The 24,368-nt window shown below is 40.0% G+C and overlaps 1 protein-coding gene across 8 annotated transcripts in view; it reads left to right on the forward strand.

Moving 5' to 3' along the window:
• Window positions 1-272: 272 nt before the first annotated feature.
• Window positions 273-24,368, forward strand: part of LOC139613020 (dynein axonemal heavy chain 11) — a 38,076-nt gene continuing 13,980 nt past the window's right edge. For 2 of the 8 annotated variants that reach the window (XM_071469292.1, XM_071469293.1), the window contains exons 1-59: window positions 273-712; window positions 894-1,037; window positions 1,157-1,350; window positions 1,449-1,638; window positions 1,747-1,846; window positions 1,991-2,202; window positions 2,376-2,597; window positions 2,674-2,841; window positions 2,991-3,107; window positions 3,207-3,344; window positions 3,436-3,551; window positions 3,681-3,876; window positions 4,294-4,398; window positions 4,533-4,928; window positions 5,552-5,884; window positions 6,462-6,716; window positions 6,819-6,988; window positions 7,069-7,291; window positions 7,449-7,565; window positions 7,653-7,739; window positions 7,828-7,986; window positions 8,217-8,300; window positions 8,429-8,587; window positions 8,682-8,804; window positions 9,530-9,652; window positions 10,169-10,393; window positions 10,473-10,564; window positions 10,657-10,783; window positions 10,890-11,042; window positions 11,128-11,361; window positions 11,745-11,876; window positions 12,356-12,516; window positions 12,634-12,790; window positions 12,903-13,048; window positions 13,131-13,247; window positions 13,331-13,469; window positions 13,675-13,767; window positions 13,865-14,059; window positions 14,148-14,225; window positions 14,323-14,455; window positions 14,575-14,702; window positions 15,018-15,166; window positions 15,435-15,585; window positions 15,682-15,813; window positions 16,326-16,499; window positions 17,074-17,278; window positions 17,579-17,744; window positions 17,867-17,969; window positions 18,444-18,683; window positions 18,769-18,930; window positions 19,045-19,238; window positions 19,495-19,657; window positions 20,126-20,249; window positions 20,451-20,593; window positions 21,411-21,572; window positions 23,081-23,314; window positions 23,489-23,635; window positions 23,765-23,878; window positions 23,961-24,104. In XM_071469292.1, the coding sequence (XP_071325393.1) occupies window positions 497-712; window positions 894-1,037; window positions 1,157-1,350; window positions 1,449-1,638; window positions 1,747-1,846; window positions 1,991-2,202; window positions 2,376-2,597; window positions 2,674-2,841; window positions 2,991-3,107; window positions 3,207-3,344; window positions 3,436-3,551; window positions 3,681-3,876; window positions 4,294-4,398; window positions 4,533-4,928; window positions 5,552-5,884; window positions 6,462-6,716; window positions 6,819-6,988; window positions 7,069-7,291; window positions 7,449-7,565; window positions 7,653-7,739; window positions 7,828-7,986; window positions 8,217-8,300; window positions 8,429-8,587; window positions 8,682-8,804; window positions 9,530-9,652; window positions 10,169-10,393; window positions 10,473-10,564; window positions 10,657-10,783; window positions 10,890-11,042; window positions 11,128-11,361; window positions 11,745-11,876; window positions 12,356-12,516; window positions 12,634-12,790; window positions 12,903-13,048; window positions 13,131-13,247; window positions 13,331-13,469; window positions 13,675-13,767; window positions 13,865-14,059; window positions 14,148-14,225; window positions 14,323-14,455; window positions 14,575-14,702; window positions 15,018-15,166; window positions 15,435-15,585; window positions 15,682-15,813; window positions 16,326-16,499; window positions 17,074-17,278; window positions 17,579-17,744; window positions 17,867-17,969; window positions 18,444-18,683; window positions 18,769-18,930; window positions 19,045-19,238; window positions 19,495-19,657; window positions 20,126-20,249; window positions 20,451-20,593; window positions 21,411-21,572; window positions 23,081-23,314; window positions 23,489-23,635; window positions 23,765-23,878; window positions 23,961-24,104 (9,564 nt within the window). In that variant the 5' untranslated portion in view covers window positions 273-496. Of the gene's footprint in view, window positions 713-893; window positions 1,038-1,156; window positions 1,351-1,448; window positions 1,639-1,746; window positions 1,847-1,990; window positions 2,203-2,375; window positions 2,598-2,673; window positions 2,842-2,990; window positions 3,108-3,206; window positions 3,345-3,435; window positions 3,552-3,680; window positions 3,877-4,293; window positions 4,399-4,532; window positions 4,929-5,551; window positions 5,885-6,461; window positions 6,717-6,818; window positions 6,989-7,068; window positions 7,292-7,448; window positions 7,566-7,652; window positions 7,740-7,827; window positions 7,987-8,216; window positions 8,301-8,428; window positions 8,588-8,681; window positions 8,805-9,529; window positions 9,653-10,168; window positions 10,394-10,472; window positions 10,565-10,656; window positions 10,784-10,889; window positions 11,043-11,127; window positions 11,362-11,744; window positions 11,877-12,355; window positions 12,517-12,633; window positions 12,791-12,902; window positions 13,049-13,130; window positions 13,248-13,330; window positions 13,470-13,674; window positions 13,768-13,864; window positions 14,060-14,147; window positions 14,226-14,322; window positions 14,456-14,574; window positions 14,703-15,017; window positions 15,167-15,434; window positions 15,586-15,681; window positions 15,814-16,325; window positions 16,500-17,073; window positions 17,279-17,578; window positions 17,745-17,866; window positions 17,970-18,443; window positions 18,684-18,768; window positions 18,931-19,044; window positions 19,239-19,494; window positions 19,658-20,125; window positions 20,250-20,450; window positions 20,594-21,410; window positions 21,573-23,080; window positions 23,315-23,488; window positions 23,636-23,764; window positions 23,879-23,960; window positions 24,105-24,368 lie in introns of those variants that run through there. The other 6 variants (XM_071469295.1, XM_071469296.1, XM_071469297.1 and 3 more) reach the window with 6 other exon arrangements.

The following is a 24,368-nucleotide window of genomic DNA, read 5'->3' on the forward strand; positions in this document are numbered from 1 at the left end:
AAACATAGACAATTGAGCCATTTTAAAACTCTAATTATTAGAGTTTTAAAATGGCTCTACTTCATATTAGAGTCTAATATGAAGTAGAGCATCCTTTGCAACTGTATATTAATTTTTTTTTTGTATAGTAGAATAATAGATACAGTAATAAGTCGTTGTTAAGTAAAATCTATTGTAAAGCATGAAGGCTTTACAATATACGCTAACTGGGAAATATGAATAAGAAATGTCTTTTTCACTTTGGAGCTGGTGAAGGCAGCTGGTAGTGATTGAGGGTCGTGGCTGTTGCTAAGCAACGGAATGCTGAACCGCCCCCTAGACGGCACAGCTCATGCCAGTCCTGCAAACAGAGACATGTCGTAACTTAACGCTAATCTGACTAATCTAAAACGAAGTTAATATTTTAGAAGATATCCGGAAAGGTTTTCCCTTTTTCCCGTTTTGTTGGAGGAGGTGACGGGAGGGGGATGAAGCTTGTCATGGTCGTAGAGCAATCATGTCCGACGACGAACGTGTGCCCACTTTTCTTGAGGACGTCAGAGTAAAGTTTGTCGAGGAAAAAGTTTGCGGGCTGTTGCAGCTGCAGCGTCAAACATGGGAGAAGAGTGCGGCCAACGAAGAGTTTCAAACTCTTCTGAAAGACTTCTTTGAAAACGAGTCTGTCATATTTTTCTCCTCCTCAAAAAAAGGTTGTCTGGTTGCTTCTAAGGAGGTATGGCTGTAACATTACATTACATTCATAACTAGCTTAGCATGAGTACGCTTGACAAATAAGCTAGCTAATGTAAGAGTAAGAAATGTTAGTATAGTTTTAGCATGACACCTTTTATTTGATTACTTGGAAGTTCGGTATCTGTTTGTAGTAAAATCTTCTGATATTATTTCAAATACAGGTCGCACCTGTTGCTCAAAACAAGAAAATCTATTTTCTTAAGAAGAGAGTTGATCCTATCAACTCTGAAAACTACAGGGCACTCCTGCACTTTGGCCTCTTATCTCCATCACCCCTTCTGCAGTTGTCAAGCACAGTTGAGCAGGTGATAGTTCTACCCCTTCCACCATACACCTATCTCATAAAAAGTTATTTTCTTGCCTTTTTTAGCTTCTAGCTTGTATGTTGAGGTTTGGATGAATTCATATTGTGTCTCTTTGCAAGGTATGCCTTCCGCTGCTGTCAAACAACAAAAACCATAAGATGTGGCCAAATCTGATGTCTGAAGACATCATTCGACATGTTGAGAGCATGTGCAATATATCATCAGTTGTACGTGGACAGGTTTTAGGGAAAACCGTACTCCCTATCCCAACTGTGACAGATTGGATGGAAAATTCACACAGCACCTTTAAAATGTAAGAAAACACATGTTTTGCTTTTGTTTCATAGGGTGTGATCTGTGTTTATACAAAGAGTATTAACAAACACTCTCAACATGTATTTTCACAATCAGGTATAATAACCATGACAGGGCACTGGCTCACACCATAGAGACCCAGGTCATCAACTGGACCAATATAATCCAGAAAATTTTAAAGGAGGATTCATCAGATCTACTTATGACAGGCTGTAATCCAGGGCCCAATGTAGAGCTGAAGTTTTGGGCTTCCAGGAAGAGCAATATAGAGAACATTTATCATCAGGTATTCTCTCTTTTCCTCTCATTTCATCTTTACTAAAATATTGTATATTTTATTTTTGTCTTCTGATGTTCTATTCTTTGTTAAAGTGTTTGGAACTTTCACTTGTAGCTTCAGAGTCCCATTGTTCAAAAGATGGCAAAGATTTTAGAGATGATGGATAGCAGCTATCATCCAGCAATCAAGACTGTAGTTGGAAATGTATTTGATGGTAAGAGCTGGTCTCTTTCTCAAAGCCAAAGTGCAGTTTGCGTATTCTCAAATGTCAGATGTACAGTGTAATGTGATTACCAAAACATTTTAATTCTGATCATGTTGCTTTAATTTGAAATTGGTTTTTTTGCTCAATCAAAAGCGCTACAAGAGGCCCAGGACATTGACCTCCACCTACAGCCACTACATGCACATCTATCACAGTTAGAAAAAGAAGGATTTCCTCACTTGGAAACATTCATCCCTGCACTGTTTCACATGCTCTTCCTTATCTGGACTAACTGCCAGTCTTATCAAAGACCCGCACGCATTGTGGTGTTACTGCAAGAACTTTGCAATCTGCTCATTGAACAGGTATGAAGCCTCACTGCAAACTTAGGTTATGTTGGTTTACATCAAGTGACACCTATATGTGAAATTATTGTGTATATAATTAGAGACAGTGCATGGAATTTTAATCACCATTACTCCCTCTTCAGTTATTGGTGGTGAACAAATTCATAGATACATATTCTTTCACCCTGTAGGCATCTACATACCTCTCTGCAGATCTGCTGCTCAGAGAGGATCCAGTGGAAAGTCTACAAATGGTAAAGAGGGTAATACAAGTCTTCAGATGTTTCAGAGACAGTTACCAGACCCAGAGGGAGAGGTTGGCCAACCATGTGAAACATGCACCCTGGGATTTCCCATCTGCCATGATTTTTGCACGTTTCAACCAGTTCCTTAATCGTATGCTACAGCTGGAGGTGAGGTTTTTTTTTTTGTATTCACATGTCATGGTGAGGTTGTATGTAGTTTCAATGCAATGTGTTATCTTTTCAGGGCTTGTTTGACATAATGCTGGACTTTCAGAGGATGGAAAAGCTGGAATTTGGTGGACTTAAAGGGAAACTCTACAGTGAGCATGCTGCTCACATGTACAGAGAGTTCACCAACCACTGTCAAGTGTTGAAGCACAGTGAAAACAGCCCATTTGACTTAAACTCTCAGGTAAAATTGTCTAAAAATCACTTAGGATAGCATTTATAATGCTAATTATGAATTTCATGAACAGCTAGTGTACACTGTAGATCAGGCAAATGAAGCTGAGATTTATTATGCATAAGTTTAAATGATTGAACTGTTAAATTTGTCTTAAGGATTTTGAAAAGGATTATAAGGATTTCAAAGCGTGGATTGTGGACTTTGAATGCCACCTTGCCAGCCTTCTATGTTTGGCTTTTAAGGATTGTTCAGGACTGGAATCAGCTTACAAGGTAAGCAAGACTGGATAATAGTGGAATATTGATGACATAAATAATTGTGTCACTAGTTAGTGACAATTCTACCAACATCTTTTGTCTTTTGTCGTTTAGCTGCTAACTATTGTTGGACCCTTCCTCGAGAGAAGACATATTAAACAGATATTCAGCCCTAACTTCCTTCTGCTGCAGCAACATTTGAGAGAAGAGCTGGAGAAATGTAAATGCCTGTTCAAATCGCAGATCTATCAGGTGCTCTGTGCTGAACTTGGACATTAGCAATATCTATTCAAGGCACTTGAACAGAAAATTAATTTCTGTCCCATTCTCTTTTTGATTACAGATGGAGACAGGTCTGACTAAGAACAAGGCTCATACATCTGGAGCATTGAAGTGGGCAAAAATGCTCAAAGAACGTATTCAAACACCTTGGGAAAAAATCAGAATACTATTTGACATGTCAGTAAAAACACCTGACTATTTCCACTAAATTAATGAATCTGTTACCAACACTAGCTAGCCAGATTTATTGACAGATACAGTTAAGTATAAACTGTTAAAAGCCATGACTATCTGTTCTATGTCCAGGTCTGCAGGAGGTGTGGAGATGGTGAAGGAGTACAACATGTACATAGAAATGATGAGTCTCCTGGACCAATATGAGGTGGACGTTTACTCTGACTGGTGTAATCATTTAGAGCAGGCCTGCTCGATCAACCTGAACCAGCCCCTTATCTCCAGAAATATCTCATCTGGCCTGGTCTCAGTCAACTTCAATCCAAAGGTAATTGTGAGAAAACACTCAGAGTGCAAACATCCCCCAGTGCTAAATAATTATTCAACTTACTGTGAGAGTGATGTAGTACTGTCTGTCTTTTAAAAATCAAGGTAAATTGCTTCCTCCATACTACTGACAAAACCCCAAGGTCCCTCAAAGTTGGCATCATTGTTTCCTTTTTGTTACTTTTTTGAACAATATCTCTCTAACAATGCAAAACCCAGATGCAGGTCATCTCTCAGTTTTAGTCAATTGTTCCTGGGCTCAAGCAGTATCTCTTTTATTGTCGAAATATTTGTTCAGAAATCTTTAACATACTGCTCACAGAATCGGCAAAGGTTCCTGTTAGTTGACACAAAACATCCTGCCACCTCCCATATGATTATGCATATGGAATAATCGCTATTTCCTTTTACCCCTCAGCTGACTGAAGTCTTGAAAGATGTGAAGTATATTCAGACTCTCAGTCAGGTCAACATCCCTGCAGCTGCAATGACTGTTTTTCATAAGCGTGACATGTTCACAAAGGTTAGAAACAAAAACATTACTTCATGGTTTCACTTACACCCATTAAGTTAACCAATAAGCAGCATGCCTTTCTTATTATCTTATACATGGTAGTGCCTCAAAATTTATATTTTCTCCACATTTGTATTTTCCAGTATGTGAGCAGTCTGCAGCTCTTAGTACAATGGTACAACAAACTCAAGCAGACAGTGGTGGAGGTAGAACTTCCTCTCATCCGAGCTGAGCTGGGTGCTATAGACCTGCAGCTGACCAGAGCAGAGACTGACCTGACATGGCAGGATGTGGACTGCCGGAGCTTCATCAGCACCACCAAAGACCTGGTCCAAGACCTTGTAGGTCGAGTTAGTAGAGCTAAGGAAAACTGTGAAGCCATTCAGTCACTAATGAAAGGATGGAACAAACAAGCCATGTTTTGCAGAAAGGACAACAAGAGAGGCTCAGTCATACAACTGGATGACAGAGGAGACCGTGTCAACAAGAAGTATGGCAGCATGAAGAAGGATGGAGATTCTATCCATGAGCTGGTGCAGGTGCTTATGGCTGAATTTATGATTTTATTTATGATAAAATTGACTCTTGTGCATTCAAAAAATGTTTTAAATACTTGTGTTGCTGTACTGAAAGTGCAGGCATGGTTCTAAAACATTTTAGCATGTTAATTACAACAAGTTTAAAGAACAGTTCTGGTGACAGGCAATTTAGGACTTCTTTATTTACATTTCATTAACTTCATAATTTGTACTTGTGTTTGGCTTTAGATTCCATTTCCTCATGGTAAGATAATGCAGGTATAATAAAATAAATCAACATCTAACCTTTATCTTTCCTGTTACATGTAACATGGCTATATTTAAAGTTTTGAAATATACTTTTTGGACAAGTCAGTCCCGAGTTTTTGATGCTGTTTATTATCCTCTAGTTATAGCCAGTTAATTTATTTTCTGACTCTGAATAATTTCACGTGATATATTTTAACATGTTCCGATACTTGGGAGGCCATGTGAATAAATATCCTCTAGTTTTTCTAAAATCAGTGAAACCCTTGAAATTAAATGTAACCACCTGTACTATCACTAGAAATCAAAAGTGATACAATTACAAAACATTGTTAGTCTTTGCTGACCATCTCTCCAATATCTTACAATTTCATTAGGAGAATATGGTCCTTTTCCATGCTGACCCAGCTTCAGAAGCATGGCAGTCCTACCTGGAATATGTGGATGAGATGGTAGTGGAGGGCCTCTTTAGCTACCTCACCCACTCTCTTCAGTTCTTTGTGGACAACATGGAGTCATGGCCAAACCAGGCCCCCCTGTTTGAGGCTCAGTTGATGCTGAACGACTCAGGAATGGTCTTCCTCCCCTCACTGGAGCGTGATGCAGGGGACGGCCTCTATGAACTGATAGAAGGACTGGTTGGGGACATATTCAAGACTTCAGTGAATATCAACAGAGTGGCTGCTCATCTGAGCATGGAAAGCTACCAGGTACTGTGCTGTGGTTGGACTGTGGTGTTACTGGATGTTGATAAGACTTTTTGACCTAATGCAATGGTTTTATTCTTATAACTTTTGTTGCCTTTTGGACAACAAATAGAAAATGAGTTCTTTGCTATTCTTGCAAAAGTCACATTGTAATGTTTGGAATATCACCACACATTTGTTTGTTGCAGGCCTTTGGATGGCTGTCTGTCAGACTCTATCTCATATTAATAGTGAATGCATGCCCTTAATACAAGAGTTTATAGACCTTAGGCTTTTCCCTTCCAAAGCAAAGACTTAGGCTTAGGAACAGGTGTTATTTAAGTATGATATGCTTGATACCTAATTGAACTTGTTTCAAAGAAAGGCACAAGGAAGGTAAATTAAAGTACATCTTCACTTTATCAATCTATATTAATTTATTTTAAAATAGTTGAATAAAGTCATAAAAGGTATTTTGTGTTGAAAAAACAGTGGATTCACATTCTGTGATGGCTGAAACTTTCTGAACTCATTAGAGTGTATTCTTCTACAAATAGTAGACACTCCAGATGTTATATGTCATGTAATATAACTCTTACAGGATGTAATGGATGACATGCTAGATTTGTTGGACCTGAGACAGGAAATAATGGAGCGAGTGGAGAACGTCCTGAGGAAAGCAATAAATTACCAGAGAAAGTTTGACTGCTACACCCATCTGTGGCAAGATGACAAGGCTGAGTTTCTCAGCCAGTTTCTCCTGTATGGACGTGTACTTACAGCTGAAGAGATGGAGGCTCATAGAGCAGATGTACTCCCTGAGAGCCCACCCACAATCAATAACTTCAAAGAACAGGTAAAAAAAAAAAAGTTGTTTTTTTTTATATCATGATAATTCACATTTCTGTGCATGGCAGGCATCCTAATTGTAATCTCTATTGTGGTCTAAATTTTACAGATAGATTATTTTGAGGATCTGTATGCGGAAATTTCTAGGCTTGAGGATTTCAGAGTTTTCAATGGATGGTTTCGTGTGGATATCAAGTTCTTTAAAGTCAGCCTCCTTAACACTGTAATGAAGTGGAGCTGGCTTTTTAAAGAGCACCTCCTGACTTATGTCACTAACAGGTACTGTAAAACTCATTTCTATTAAATACAAACGAAACTGTAACATCAGTAGTTTTCACTGTGCATGCTTTCCTTCTCAGTCTTGATGAGCTGCAAACGTTTCTTCGAGCCACTGTTGAAGGATTAAACCATCCTGTGACTAAAGGAGACCACCATGACTTGGTGGAAGTTATGAGTCACCTGCTGGCTGTCAGAGACAGACAAATAGCCACAGACAAGATGTTTGAGCCTCTTAGAGACACCATAATCCTCCTGGAACGATATGGTGTGACCATACCAGACAAGGTCTATTCTCAGATGGAGGTAAAGAAAGGAATGGGTTAATGCTCCTCTTTCCTTGCCACTTTGGAGTATTAAAATAATGAAGAAGTGATAATTAACAGAGACAGAAAAACAGCATACTGTACATTCATTTAATGGTCATTCAACCTTTAAGTAATCAATCCAATCCTGTCTATAGGAACTCCCTGAGAAATGGTGCGGGGCCAAAAAACTGGCCTTAAAAGTGAGGCATGAGGTGGCACCCTTGCAGAATGCAGAAGTGATGGTTTTACGAAGACAATGCATGGCATTTGAGGTGACAAGTTACTTTTAGCACTTATTAGCGTTATTGAATTGTATACCCTAGCGTGAAGATCATAGAAGTGTACATTTTCTCTTTCAGGCAAAACAAACTAAATTCAGACAGGTGTTCAGAGCAACTGCACCCTTCAGTTACAATGCACTGCATCCCTACATCAGTCTGGAGAAAGTAGGAGTTCAGCCATTGTTTGATTATAGTGTTAAAATAATACTGCATTGTACGCTACGGATAACAGTTGTCACATGTTGTTTCCTAGTCTGAAAAAGCAATTCGAGAAATGGAGAAAGAAGTAGCGGAGCTTCAAGAGTCCACAAATCTATTTGATGTTACCATTCCTGACTACAGAGACATCAAGCTCTGCAGAAGAGAGATCGCTGTCCTCAAAGAACTGTGGGACATTGTTGTGTTTGTGCAGGTAAGTAGCCTAATGTATATTTTATGCTTAAATGTCATTATTCTTGAGGAAATGAGAATCCAGCCAAAGACCTTGTCACCTTACCACGCTATCCCAATAATTCAATAACTTCACCAGCCTGTCCCCCATGGAGGCTGTCATTGATTCTTTGAATACCCTGTAGACTCTAAATGTCCCCATTAAGCACCCTCAGCCCATTGACCCCTCCCCATGTGACTTTATCTATACAGAGCAGTGTGAAAAACTGGACAATGACCAAATGGAGGCAGATAAACGTGGACCAGATGGATGCAGAATTGTGGAGGTTTGCCAAGGTGAGGTCACCAACAGTGCTACATCACACCAGCACATCTCTCCTGCTGTCTTGCTGTCATGCACCATTGCTGTTTCTAACAGATGCCCCTAATAACTAATTATGTTTACCTGCCTTCTGTTTGTGTAGGACATACGGAAGCTTGACAAAGAGGCTCGTGTGTGGGATGTGTATTCTGGGCTAGACCTTTATGTTAAGAACCTGTTGGCGTCACTGCGGGCCGTGAGTCATCTCCAGAACCTGGCAATACGAGAGCGCCACTGGGTTCAGCTAATTAGAACAACACAGGTACGCAAGTAAACACAATAGAGGTTTTGCTATAAAACAATGTTTTTCTTGCATGGCAGAACTTTGCATCATGAAAATAATTCTGTTTTAATAGATGGACATCACTGTGACTGACAGTACCACCTTGGAAAACCTCTTGGCTCTGCAGCTCCATTTGTTCGAAGACGAAGTTCGCAACATATTGGATAAGGCAGTCAAAGAAATGGCCATAGAGAAGGTTCTTCTTTAGTTATAAATAAATGCAAACACATCAACATCAAGAGTCTTTTAGTCATAATGACCAGTTATATAATGTAACATACTGTACAACTCAGTATTACAGTAAGTGTAATCAATTTGCAACCTAGCATGTACTTTAAAGGGTAGTAGTGAAATATGGACACACAATGAGTTATTCTCACTACCTAGCAAACTTCAAGATATTCATATCACTGCATGTTCTGAGTGAAGAATAATATGTTGAATGAAAAAAAAAATGAATAAACAAAACAGATTCCTGACAGTTTTCCACATTAGGAATAAAGTTAAAATTGAGGACTATATCTAGAGCTTTCAAAGTTTTTACAAACAGATGCATGTGCAAAAGGTGATTAAATAGTAAGTAAAAACTAAGAGTCAAACTCATAAACATGGTCCAGTACAACGCTTTCCTGTGAAAACCATATATCTCTAAAGCAACAACTTTCTGAGTTAAATTAAGACAGGTCTGTTTTCAGCTTTATGATGATGTATTTCATATCAGATAATCCAAAGATTTTTAATTAGTTTGTTTAGCATAAGTAGAATTAGAATTGTCACAAGCCCCAATGGGCAGCTAGAGTCAATATATTTGGTTTAGGAATTACTCCTAATTGAAAAGTTTATATAGTTGGAAATAATTAATACAGTTTTAATACGGTCTTGAAACACTGTTCATTATGCTGTCTTTTATTTACATTTCAGGTTGTTACAGAAATAAGTCAAATGTGGGCATCAATGGAGCTTTCATATGAAGATCATTACCAGACCTCTGTGCCACTTCTTAAATGTGATGAGGAACTTATTGAAACTCTTGAGGATCATCAGGTAAATATCTAAGTTATTCGTTCTCAAGATCAGTTGTCTGTGAGAAGCACTGATAGTTAAGTCCTGAATAGAGATGAGAGTGCAGAGAGGGGCCACCCCGTTTGACTGTCTAACAGCACAGCTTAGAGAGAGAGAGGTCCCTATTGAGTCCTTAGATTTATAGCTGCTGTAGGACACAGGGCATTGTTGCACTGTGGCTGTCTTTGTATCTGTACACCAGATGTATTCAGAGGGTTGTGGGGGGGGGGGTTCAAGCTGGCAATTAGAAGTCTGCCATTTCAGTACTTCCATCTTTGTGGAAACAGACTGTTTCCTTCCCACACCTTTTTATGGCATGACATTCTCATGTGGTTGAATGTGTTTGGAAATGAAACAGATGCATGTTATAATGTCTGGTTATCAAGATATGACTTTCTCTTGCCACCATTTGGCTGGTAGTTTGGTGTACTTGAGTTTTACATCGTACCAAATCCTCTAGATAAGCCATGCTCATGTTTCTGTGTTCTCATCCTCAAGGTTCAGCTCCAGGGTGTCTTTCAGAGCAAGCATGTAGATCACTTCCTGTTCCAGGTGCTTGAACTACAAAAACAGCTGACTGTGGCTGACTCTGTGCTGATGGTCTGGATGGAGGTCCAAAGGACATGGGCTTACCTGCAAAGCATCTTCAAAGGCTGTGATGACATCTGCCAACAGCTGCCTGCAGATGCACACAGGTTCCAAGCTATAGATGAAGAATTTAAGGTCTGCACTCAACATGCCAGTCGTGCAGTTATGTAAAGTCCATTGCTCTCATGATTGATGATGATTTTGGTTCTTTCAGGAGCTAATGTTGGCCAGTGCCAAGACCAAAAATGTCATTGAGGCCACCAACAAACCTCATCTATTCGAGAAGTTAGAGGATCTACAAAAAAGGTTAATGCTTAGTTTGGTATTTGATATATTTCTTTATACTGTTTTCAGTTAAAAGTTCTGTCCTCAGTGTTCCTCTTCCCTCTTTCTAACAGGCTGGCATTGTGTGAAAAAGCTCTTGCTGAATACCTGGAGACGAAGAGATTTGCCTTTCCACGATTCTACTTTATTTCATCTGCAGACTTGTTGGACATCCTTTCTAAAGGGAGTCGTCCCAGAGAGGTGCACTTACGTAGAATATCCCTTCATTTTTGTTTCTATTCTTACTCTTTAGGTTTACTGTGCTATATTTGTCATGAAAAAGGTCATGGCTGATTGTGTTTTGCAGGTAACTGTCCACCTCTCAAAATTGTTCGACAACATGTCAGATCTTGAGTTTTCTCAAGATCAACAGCTGGATAATCCTAAACTTGTGGTGGGCATGTACAGCAAAGAAAGGGAATATGTCCCATTCCAGACTGAATGTTGTTGTTATGGGCCGGTAAGACACTGCATACATTGAGAATTGAATGATCAAAATTCGCTACGTTTGTTGATATAACTTGGATAGGAATTCTTTGTTTTAGGTGGAGGAATGGCTTACTGGTCTGGAGGAGTCTATGAAAGAATGTGTCAGGGGTCATCTGTCTGAAGCTGTGTCTGTGTATGAGGACAAGCCCAGAGAGCAGTGGATTCTTGACTTCCCTGCTCAAGTGGCTCTTACTGGATCCCAGATCTGGTGGAGCAACGATATGGAGCTTGTGTTTAAAAGACTGGAGGAAGGTTTTGAGTCTGCACTGAAAGACTACAACAAAAAACAGGTATATTTTATGTTATGTATGAGACTCATTGAGAATATTGGATTTGCTGTTTTACAGGACCAATGACAAATGCAAGACATCCAGAACTCAAGCCTACCTTTTTATTTGCTTTAAAGTCCCAGCCCTTGATTTGTGTACACTGCTGTTTCTCTCACATTGTCCACAAGGCCCATGTTCATATACTGTCTATGTATGTTGTGATGCATAAATTTAAGTTTTAATGACTTTGAATGCTTAACAATTTGAGTGAGAAAGGAAAACAAACAATGTGACTGTTGCCTATTCAGTCTTATGTGAGATTTTAAATTGGTGCTGTTCTCTGAACTAACCCCTGTCTGTTTTCTTCAACGTTGCTGTGAATCTGTTTTTCTTCCCTCCTCCAGATTTCTCAACTCAACTCACTGATCAGCATGCTACTGGGAGAGCTGAGCTCAGGCGACAGACAGAAGATCATGACAATATGCACAATTGATGTCCATGCTAGAGACGTTGTTACCAGCCTCATGGTTCAAAAGGTTAGCACAGCTTAATCGTGCTGTAATCACTGTTTTATATTACTGTGGCTGAAGTAACTCTGGAATTATGAACATTATAATCAATAAGTGTATAGTAATAATACAATAACAATTTTTTAAATTTTGCTTGTCTGATGTTATATTGCGGTTTACTGTAAATGACTTTCGCAGTTCCCATTTGTAGCCTGTATGTGGTAACAAGAGACATAAACTTTCTGAAAATTTGATAATCAAGCTCAACTGAAAAAATAAACCTTAATATGAACAGTACAATTCCTGACTCTTTTTGTAACTTAAAAAGGCACAGGGTCCATCACAATGAAATAGACTCAATATAGACTATAGTCTTAGACTAAAACAAGACAGTGTTGACATGTTATGATCATCACTCTGCCCACTGCTAGAGTCTCATGTGTACTGCATCTCTGGTGATTATTAACTATTTCACATAATTTGATAGTAGCAATCTTTGTTCACAGGTCACCACCTCACAGGCTTTCCAGTGGCTTTCCCAACTTCGACATCGCTGGAATGAGCAGCAGCGCCACTGCTATGTTAACATCTGTGATGCTCAGTTCCTTTACTCCTATGAATATCTCGGAAATACACCACGTCTAGTCATCACTCCGCTCACGGATCGGTAGCTCTGTGACTTACCAGTTTTCTGTGTTTGCATGTAATGTTTCAATACCTATGCTATATCCACCTTTGCTAACCAGTGACTTTGTGTTTCTCTTTGGGGTGTCGCCAAGTTTAGGTGCTACATCACCTTGACTCAGTCACTCCACCTGACCATGAGTGGAGCCCCAGCAGGCCCCGCTGGAACAGGGAAGACTGAGACTACTAAGGACCTTGGTAGAGCCATTGGCGTCATGGTTTACATCTTCAACTGCTCTGAGCAGATGGACTACAAGGTGTGAAATTCAACAGACAGTTAATAATTATTCTCTTCAATAAGTTTATGTCTTTATTAGATGTTTCAATGAACATGTATATATGCCAAATGAAATTTTTGTTTATGTTCAGTCAATTGGAAATATCTACAAGGGTCTGGCCCAGACTGGAGCATGGGGCTGCTTTGATGAGTTCAATCGCATTGCTGTTTACGTTCTGTCAGTTGTAGCAGTGCAGGTTAAAACTATACAAGATGCCATTCGCTCCAAAAAGAAAAGGTGAGTAACTGAGGCTTATTACTTGAAGTGTTCAGTGTTTTATAGGCAAACACATTGTTGAACACTTTGTGTAATCTCACAGGTTCCTGTTTCTCGATAAGGACATTGTCTTAAAGCCCTCTGTGGGGATTTTCATCACTATGAACCCTGGCTATGCAGGCAGGACAGAGCTACCTGAGAACCTCAAGGCTCTTTTCAGGTGAGAATGATGCAGTAACTTTTGTGCAGCATGCTTTATTTAATATGAAGTTGATTGTCTGCGCTATGTGTGTCCTGCTGTAGACCCTGTGCCATGGTGGTTCCCGACACTGAGCTTATTTGTGAGATAATGTTGGTGGCAGAGGGCTTCCGTGGTGCTAAGATTTTAGCCAGGAAGTTTATCACTCTGTACACTCTGTGCAAAGAACTGCTCTCCAAGCAGGTAGGAGAAAAGCGCTTAGCACTGTTATATTTCATAATGTTGGCTTAGAACAGAACATCAATAATAAATCTTTTCAGCTGTGCCTCAGGAGCTCAGCGGTGCATGAAACTATTCAATAACTCTTAGTACTTTGTACGACATGATTTATGGTAAGCGTAAACACAGGAGTACACATCTTTACTGTCTGTCCTCATTTGTCTATTAGGACCACTATGATTGGGGTTTGCGTGCTGTCAAGTCTGTTCTGCTTGTGGCAGGAGCACTGAGAAGAAGAGACAAGACAAGACCAGAGGATCAGGTGACTTAACCTGTGTAGGTGTATGTCATCTCAAAGCCGCAAAAGGAAGGAGGTTTGTATAATGTGCAAGTGCGCTTTTCTTCCCTTTATTTTACAGGTGCTAATGCGTGCTCTTAGGGACTTCAACATGCCCAAAATTGTGACTGAGGATGTGACTATCTTCTTGGGACTGCTGGGAGACTTGTTCCCAGGCCTCGAGGTAGAGAGAGAGAGAAGCTGTGAATTTGAAAAGGCCATCCGGATGACCACGCTGCAGCTTCGACTCCAGCCTGAGGAGACATTCATCCTTAAGGTTTGACTGTATATGGCGTATACTATGCCAATACTTAAAAAAGGAATGAACATTTTTCAGCTTTTCATGAACAACTTCATTTTGTCAGGTGGTGCAGTTGGAGGAACTCATGACAGTGCGTCATTCTGTCTTTGTTGTTGGAAATGCAGGGACTGGGAAAAGCCAGGTTAGGCTAGTTAGATTTTTAGGATTTTTTCAAAATAAATGCTCAATTTACTTTTTGTAAGGCAGATGTGAAATATCAGGTATATTTATCTTAACAGATATTGAGAGTTCTCCATAAAACCTATGTAAACCTGAAGAGGAAGCCTGTATGGAATGACCTCAATCCAAAGGCGGTGGACAGAGATGAATTGTTTGGCTTGATCCATCCTGCAACTCGGGAGTGGAAAGATGGTAAGCAGAGCTGGTTTGAAATGAGAATAACAGAGGAAGAACTAAATCACCCTGGGTCTAAATAGTGCTTATACCTTGATATCTCAGTTGTTGTTCGTATCTTTTAATCACTGTGTAAGGTTTGCTTTCATCACTGATGCGAGAGCAGGCAAACATCTACCACCTAGGACCTAAGTGGATTGTGTTGGATGGAGACATTGATCCGTTGTGGATTGAATCACTCAACACAGTGATGGATGACAACAAGGTACCTCCCTCTTGTTCACTCATACACTGTTGTACAACACATAGCAACTAAGGTGGTATAGATAGAAAAAGATGTTTCTCTCCCCCTCCTTCAGCAATCACTTCCTGGAGTGTGAGTATTTGGAGGTATTTTTCCAGAGCAATTAATCATGTCACAGTGATCTTGTGCCTTTGAAATATTCTAAAGCAAGTCTGTCAAACCTGATGCGATATGAAGGTGTTTACCTTATCGTTTGGGTAGAATCTTGTCCATCATATTGACCGTTCAAATGTTATGATATTCAGAAACTATAATGCCTCATGACATTTTTTTCAGGTCCTGACTCTGGCCAGTAATGAACGTGTGCCACTTACCGCTTCCATGCGACTGGTGTTTGAAATCAGTCACCTAAGGACAGCCACTCCTGCTACTGTGTCCAGGGCAGGAATCCTCTATATTAACCAACAGGACCTGGGCTGGAATCCGTGAGTTGCACAGTTTGTATTCACATAATACCAAAACATTTTTGGGGTTTACAGTGCATTGCCCTATTAATATTATTTTATGTAGTATGTCTTGTGCTTATATCACCAAACTGGCCATGTTGTTCAAAACTCTGTGGGGTACCACAATGAGACTGTACACAGCATATATTTGTGTTAATGTATTCTACTCAAAAGACAAGGGAATCTGATTCATATCCTGATCAGATCAGCCCAGCAGTACATAATGATTCCCTGGATTATTACTCAGGTATGTTGCCAGCTGGACTGACCAACGAGAACGGCAGACAGAGAGGGCCCACCTCACCATACTGTTTGAAAAATATGTTCCTCGTTGTCTAGACAAAATGAGAAACACCTTCAAGACCATCACTCCCATCCCAGAGAACTCTATGGTGCAGGTACACAACACAAAAGCTTGCACAGTGTATTTATTTTTTTTGCTTTTGTATGACTATACAGTCAGAAAATGACAATAAAATGTTCTTCTTGTTCAGACACTCTGCACTTTGCTCGACTGCCTTCTAACACCAGGAAACATTCCACCTGACTCTCCACGTGAGCTCTATGAGACCTACTTTGCCTTTGCCTGCATCTGGGCCTTTGGTGGGGCCATGTATCAAGACCAGGTATTACTTTGGTTTAATTCATGTGGATGAACTTGAGTATGGTATAACAATTCTCCTGTCATTTTCTTTTACATATCAACTAATATATATAGCAACTGTGGGGACAATTTGGTTGCATGTGTTTTCACATGACAATGACATACTCAACAGAAGCATCTGTGTCCTAATAAAGGTAACAAAGCTCAGACTTTATGTCTTGGGTGTACAAAACTCCACAGTTGTCCCTCGACAGACCTTATGCATTTTCCACGGTAAAATGTGTAACTGGGCATTACTCCACTTAGTTATCACTCCACTTACACCTTGCTTTGTCTTTATATTCCTATCTTCTTCTCAAAGGTATAAATATAGCAGAAGGTGCGACATTTCCTTTTGTAGAGAGGCATGTCAAGAATGTCAAGTGACCAAGAATAATATACACTTAACTGTCAGTCATTTGGACTAATGGTGGGGTTGTCCATCAAAATTATATGAATTAATGCATGATATTATGTCTTTGGTGATTTGTCCAGCTCTGTGATTACCGGGTAGAGTTCAGTCAGTGGTGGACCAAAGAAATGAAGACAGTGAAGCTACCAGCACAGGGGACAGTGTTTGACTACTACCTTGACCCTCAAACCAAAAGATTCCTACCCTGGAGTGATACTGTGCCTCCGTTTGAAATGGAAACTTGTACACCATTACAGGTAAGAACATATACATAATATAGGAGAGTAGGACCCTTCAACCTTTCAAAGCAGACAAATAATCACATACACGATCACAAGAAGCAGCCCCCTTAAAGAAAAATAACCAAAAATGAACAATACAGTCATATTAAAAATGTATGTGTGCCTCAGTGAACATAATAAGAGAGGGTAAAGTCACATCATGAGGTTATGGCAGGGGTGCTAGAATGGATGATAGGCTTGCCACTGTGTCTGATTACCATCTACTACACCCCATACCAGACTGTGTGGGGGTGAAGGCATGAGCAACAAGGCTTGCGCTATCACCCACGCTCTATTGTCTTTCTTTATGCTCCTGCGTACAGCTGTGAATGCTCCAAAGGCTCTTGCTGAGCCATAATTAGTGGGGTTTTGTTCTGAACAAATGATGCTATTATGACAGAATAGTTGTGGTGTACTGGGGAAATACAAGAAATTATAAATCACATACAATTCACTGAACACATGTCTGTCAATAAATCACACTCAAAGAAAGCCATAATAACCATGTATGTTTCTGTTCTCTGTCTTCCTGCTGTTTCTATGATTGCAGGCTGTTCTGGTACACACAGCAGAGACTGTGTGTCTTCAGTACTTCATGGACTTGTTGCTGGAGAGGAGACAGCCAGTGATGCTTGTGGGGAATGCTGGAGTGGGAAAGACTGCACTTGTCAGGAACAAGTTAGACTGTCTGCCAGAGAGTTACATGACCACAAAAGTACCCTTCAACTACTATACTACCTCCCTCATGCTGCAGGGTGAGTGGAATTTTTTGATTGTTCTGTGGTAGCACATCAGATAAACTGTAGCACCATCTGCTGGTAATGTTCAGATTAAAAGAGAGTGGAGGGCGAGAAAACTTCACCCTCAAGTATTATTGCAATTATTACTTTCGTCATATGCCATTCTCACACCTCAAGAGTTGGTTTGACTAGGGTAAGATCATTCCATTTATCTTTAAAAATGGCTTTTTTTTCTATTTTGTATGTGTCAGGTAACTCTAGTTTAGTTGATATTTTTTGTTGATTTGAGACATATCACTTTGCTTTCTCTTGTAGGGATCTTGGAGCAACCATTAGAGAAAAGAGCAGGCAGGAGCTACTCCCCCATAGGCAACAGAAGGCTGATCTACTTTATAGATGATATGAACATGCCAGCTGTTGACAGTTATGGAACAGTGCAGCCTCATACACTTATACGCCAACACCTGGACTATGGGCACTGGTGAGAGTATACCATACACTTAGAACCAGTTTTTCAGTTGTCTGTTGCCACAGCATAAAACATTCTACCAAGTGTCTTTTGTTTATTAAACCAAATGTTCTTCCATTTCCTGCTGCCTGCAGGTATGACAGACAGAAACTGACCCTAAAAGAAATACACAATACCCAGTATGTTGCCTGTATGAATCCAACTGCTGGGAGCTTCAGTATCAACCCCAGACTACAGGTATGGTTGCGAGTATATTTGCCCTGAAGCTTAGTTTCTGAAGATGAATTAAAGAAAACAAAACCAGCATAATTTATTTTTCAATACAAATTTAATCAGATGATGTAATCAGTGTTGACAGATTCACACTAGCAACTTTTAAATTTGAAGTATAGATTAATTTAAAATAAGTTTAAATTAACATGTGTGAATTAGTGGACAGGATAGTGGACCGGTTAAATCATGCAATAGATTTCAAGACAATATTCTATTCTCAAGTGCCAGCATGGTGAGAAGTACTACTACCATTACTACTACTAAAACAAGCCTGCAGTGTGTAGTGTACTTTATATTTCCAGTAATTCAAAATTCCTGCTGAGGATGTATTTAAAGTTTTTGGAGTTAGTTAGAAATGATCCTTAAACTAATATCTTTTAATAATTTAAATTGTACACTACTTAACAAACATTGTGGTTCTTCCTGTGCTCCCCACAGAGACATTTCTCAGTGTTTGCAGTGAACTTTCCTTCATCTGAGGCTCAGGTGTCCATCTTCAGTCAGATCCTGTGTAGCCACCTGAAGCAGCAGCTTTTCAGTCCACTGGTTCAGAGGAGCACTGCAGCTGTGGTCCAAGCTGCCATTACTCTTCATCACAAGATGGTTCACAGCTTTCTGCCCACAGCCATCAAATTTCACTACACATTTAATCTACGAGATTTGTCTAATGTCTTCCAGGTAATGCTGATAGCAGGCAAGTTGTACTTTGAATGGACTTTTGAATAAAAAGTGAAATATTCATTTTTGTATGTGTGTTATTCAGGGAATTCTGTTCGCTGGGCCAGAGACTGTGAGAGACAGCACTGAACTGGCACTGCTGTGGCTCCACGAGTCCTGCAGGGTGTACTCAGACAGACTGGTAGATGACAAGGACCTGCAGTTCTTCCGGAGGCTCCAGATGGAGACTGTGCATGAATGCTTTGAGGTGCAATACAGATTCTGATTAACAGTGTAAACTGTATAAATTGCTGTTCTTCACCTTCAGATAATAACATTGACCGAAAGATTGAAGTGATTTATTATGCTTGTCCTCTATCAGGGACTGGAGGACAAAAAGGTGACAAAGCAGCCCCTCCTTTATTGCCACTTTTCCCAAATGGGTGAGCAAGCATCCTATGCTCCTGTTAGAGACTGGTCTGTGCTCAGGACCATCCTAACAGATGCACTGGAGAACTACAATGAGCTGAATAGAGCCATGGATCTGGTGCTGTTTGAAGATGCCATGCAACATGTGTAAGACATTGGTTCACATATTATAACAGTTATGTTATAATAATCACAGTAAACTTATTTTCCTTTAATAAATCAAATCACATGTCAACTACAGAAAGAACATATAAACAGAACATAAAAGTAATAAACTTTTTCTTGAAATGTAAAGATGCTGTAGTGGGGAAACCATATTACTATTCTTAAAGACATTCTGTGTAGATTTTAATACTTTGAGAGTCAGAAATTAGTGGCATAACAAAGGTTGTGTTGTTACCAGCTGTCGCATCAGTCGCATCTTGGAGATTCCCAGGGGTCATGGGTTACTGGTTGGGGTCGGGGGCAGTGGGAAGCAGAGCCTGACTCGTCTGGCTGCCTACATATCCTCTGTGGAAGTCTTCCAAATCACTCTAAGTAAGGGTTATAGCATCCAGGACCTCAAGGTAAATATTGATGTCATTAATACAGAATATCAAGTGCAATATAACTTCATAAAATATGCTTTTATGAAAATGTATAACCCTAAATTGATAAGCTTGTAGTTGCAGTCCTCAGACACAGCATTAAAATACATTGTTCTTATGCAAAATGTAAATAATTCACTTAATTCAAAGTTTCTTAAAAAAATTCCCTAGAACAATTTTCCTTCTGGTTGCATGCAGGATATTGATGAAATTCTGTTTTGTTCAGCTTCTCCAATGATGCGGGAAATAATTGTCAGATACTATTAAAAGCCACTGGGAAATATTTCAATATCTCATTGATGAAGCAAGTGTGTCAATTTAATCATTTAATAGCCTATTATCAAAGCATTATCATGGGACTCCTGCTATGCCACTGATTATTGTTTGAAATTCCCGAGTGAACTCAAAGCATAGATGTCCATTCATGCCATTTGTGGTTTTATGTAGATGGATCTGGCAGGCTTGTTCCTGAAGACTGGAGTGAAGAACCAGCGTGTGGCTTTGCTCCTGACTGATGCACAGATACCTGATGAGCGGTTTCTGGTCATTATTAATGACTTACTGGCATCAGGTCAGACCCAAACTCCAGAACAGTCATACTGTTTTTCAGCACTGAGAGAACAGTGGTTGTAGAATTGTATATTAGTACCATATTGTGTGATTCAGTTCATTAATGTACCTTATCAGGTATTAAACTGAAATAACATTGTATGGTTAATATTGATAACTGCAGCTTGTCATTCTGTGATTATGACTGTGCTTTTCCTTCCAGGAGAAATTCCTGAGCTCTTCAGTGAGGAGGAGATTGAAGGTATCATGTTGGGTGTGAGAGCTGAGGTCCGAGCCCTCGGACTGCTGGACAACAGGGAGAACTGCTGGAGATTCTTTTTTGACCGAGTCAGACTACAGCTCAAGGTCTAGTCTTTCAAGTTCCCTCTTCTATCTCCCATTATCCACTTGGTGATCACATTATTTCTTCTCGAAATATTCTCAAGGAGAGAGCCTTAAAATGTCTCAGTTCAAGTCTGTCAAAAAGAAGACTTTAAATGGTTTCATCAGACCAAGGGGCGGTAAAATTCTAATTCTAAAATAGACAGATTGAGGAAATAGAGATTTTTACATGATAGCTGCAATGTTTTCCACCAAGACAAACATTAGAAAAGAAGATATTAGAAATGAGCAGCTGGAAATTCTATAAAAACAATGCTGCACTAAGGATGACATTTCTGATGGCACTTGAATGTGCCATCACAGCCAACATTCACAACAAGAAAATAATGAGCAAATCTTTCACATACTCTAGCCATTTTAAACTGGAAAATTAAAAGCACAACTGCTGTGTTATATTATTAAATATGTTTGACAGGCTGAATTAACAGAGCCAGACAAACTGTGGGGGTTAAAAGGAAGGAAATTCTTGTCTCAGTACACACGTATGCCGTCCAGCTAATCTCTGCGCCAGGGCCTCTGGTAGCGTCACCGTCTGCTCCAGCCAACTGGGAATGTGGCTCCCTGTCCACATGCCAATGTGATGGCAAATGGGCGCACAGAGGGCTGCCAGTTATGGGTTCCCTTCTTGAATGCATCTGTGATATCTGTGATCTGTGTATATTTTCCTATGTACACTTGGCTGTATGTCTTGTCATGTTCAAGTATGGGGATGTTCCTTTGTACGTGTGTTTTTGTGTGTGTGTCTAGGTGACTCTTTGTCTCCCTGCTTCCTTATTTGTAGGTGGTACTGTGTTTGTCTCCCGTGAGCAATGTCCTTCGTGTTAGGGCCCGCCGGTTCCCGGCCCTTGTCCAGTGCACCACCATCAACTGGTTCCATCCTTGGACCACTGACGCTCTGCAGTCGGTCAGCTACAGGTTCATCCAAGAGATTGAAGGCATTGAGGTCAGGCCATTGAACCTAACTTCTTTATGTCACAATCTCCCTCATCCTAATAGACATTCTAAATGAGATTATTATTTTTTTGGCTCCCTGCTTTTCACCACATGTGTGATATTACTGCAAATAGCAGTATTAGCTGTCAGAGATGCATCTGTAGGTGTGATTTGCAGCATTTCCCTATGTTTGCCATGCACCCCCACATTCCAAACTGAGTTAGACTTAAATGAACACCTTCTAATTACTACCGTGCAGCTGGATTAACTTTTCCATAGATCCCTCATCATTAGTTCTCTGCTGAGGTACTGACAAATTGCTGAACACATGCCTGGAGACTCACAGTGAGTGCAGGCATATCATTGTTTTCCATCATAGCAGTGGAACGATCACAACCCAGGATCATTTATGTTAATGAGAGAAGAGTGATTAAGCACATAACGACCCTCTAAGGAGGCACAGCTGTCACAACCAGGAAGTGTCATCACATATGTGAACATGTGCCAGACTATTACTTTCCACTATGTGCGTGTCGACATCTGTTCAATGGCGGACGTTCATGTGCAGAAAAAAATGTTTTGTTTATTGTTAGATGTAGTACTTAAGATGATGTGGCATTATTAGAGCGTTAGTGCTAAGTAAGAGTAGTAAAGGCAACTTCAGCCTTAATATTATTAGAGAAGGGAGGTAGAGTTAGGTAATGATTATAGAGCAGTATTTGAATATGGTGCTAGTAGTAAGGCTGTAGTAATAAAGAGGTATGCAGAGGAGGACTTGAAAAATATAATATGATATAAATATTTTGAAAAGTTGAAATACATAAATATGTAAGACCTTATATCTAAAGTCATTAATGAGAGGCAGGAATACAAGAAATGAAATGATCATTTATTTAAAGTTAGAAATGCACAACCCACTAATAGAGGTTACACAAGGCTAATCAATGAGAACTTCTATCGCATCTCAACTGAACATAGCATGCTTTGTCAAAAAGCATTATGTCAGATCTTAATTAATAATGATTTTTTTCCCACTGGCTCCATGATCATTAACAATGGCTTTTTGTGAATTATGTTTAGGCTTGATCCTTGTATTCTCTGTTCATTTATTCTTGCTTTAATTGATCACTAAATGCATGATTAATGGAGGTTGTGTGTCATTGAGCACCATATGATGAATACCTTGTTGGAATGTAGTACAACACTGAAGGCAGTGTTTAGAAAGTTGGAGGGTATCAGAGATAATGTAAACAGTGTGCATGTCTTACAAGCTGCATGTCAGTGGTCTAAACACATTATTTTCATAGAGGTTTCAAAGCCTAATCATTCCTGGTAGCTGCACCTAAATTTCAGATTGAGTAAGTCAGGGCCAGCCAAGTAAGATGGCAAAACTTGTAGATGAATTCAAAATTTATGAAGATAATATTTCAGTCCCCATCAGGTTGTGGATGTTAAACTCTACTCAATCCAGCTCGCCTTGCTCTCCCCTCTCCCCCCCTTGTCTGCTTATTTTTACAGCCTGCCGTCCAGGAATCCATCAGTCTTTTCATGGCCTACGTTCACACCAGTGTCAACCAGGCAAGTGAAAAATACCAGCGCAATGAGAAGAGGTACAATTACACCACCCCCAAGAGTTTTCTCCAGCAAATCACTCTGTACAGAAACCTTCTGGAGAAGAGCCGGGCTCAGCTGCAGCACAAGATGAACCGGCTTGACAGCGGCCTTCAAAAACTCCAAACCACTGCTGCTCAGGTAAACGTCTTTATTATATACTGGAAGGGGCTAGCCTAATGTTAGGGTTTAAGGTACAAGGTTGAGGTAGAAAAATTAGAAATAATATTAGCTTCTGATTTAAAGTGTGGGTTTTTTACATGACGTTAAGTATATTACACACTGAAGTATATGTAATCATTTTCTCTGTTTTAGGTTGAGGTTCTACAAGCCAAATTGGCATCCCAAGAAGCTGAATTGACCTTTAAAAGCCAGAATATTGAAGCTCTAATTACAAAGATTGGACTGCAGACTGAGAGGGTTAGAAACAAGCGAGAGGCTGCAGATGTTGAGGCACAAAAGGTGAGATATCCTGTCAAATATTGGTTTCCATACACTTTTTTGGTTTTGCACCCCTCATACCAAACCATATCACATAATTTACGACATAATCTTTTTGTGATTTCATTCATTATGGTTGCTTTTGTACAGGTTGCTGTGATCCAGGCAGAAGTATCAGTCAAACAGAAGGACTGTGAAAATGACCTCGCCAAAGCAGAACCGTCACTGACAGCTGCCACAGCAGCACTAGACACCCTCAACAAGGTGCTTCATTTTATCAAACTAGGCAAAATTCCATCAAATCTATAGTTGTTCTAAAGGCTGTGTAATGTTTATGACTTTTTAGATGAATCTTACAGAGCTGAAGGCCTTTCCAAACCCTTCAGTGGCAGTGATCAATGTAGCAGCAGCTGTGATGGTTCTGCTAGCCCCCCGCGGCCGAGTGCCTAAGGATCGGAGCTGGAAGGCGGCGCGGGCCTTCATGGGCAAGGTTAAGCTGTCATAATGTCAATCACATCTGCCTGATTAATGCCAATCTAATTTGTGTGTGGGCCTTGACCCTGGCCCTGCCCAGCATCTCTCCAGTGCTCACATTACAGCTGGATGGCTCTATGAATATGCTCACTCACTAGTAGAGCAAGTGTGTTGACCTGTTTCTCCACCTCTAGCGACTATTAATGCAAGTGGGACCAGAAAAGGAGTATTTGGGTTTTAAAAGCTGCTAAAATTTAGCATGAAATGGAGCTTAATTATT

The sequence above is a fragment of the Trachinotus anak genome, unplaced genomic scaffold, assembly GCF_046630095.1.
Source record: "Trachinotus anak isolate AG129_WGS33_773 ecotype Australia unplaced genomic scaffold, CSIRO_AGI_Tana_v1 ptg000032l, whole genome shotgun sequence".
Taxonomy (NCBI): Eukaryota; Metazoa; Chordata; class Actinopteri; order Carangiformes; family Carangidae; genus Trachinotus; species Trachinotus anak.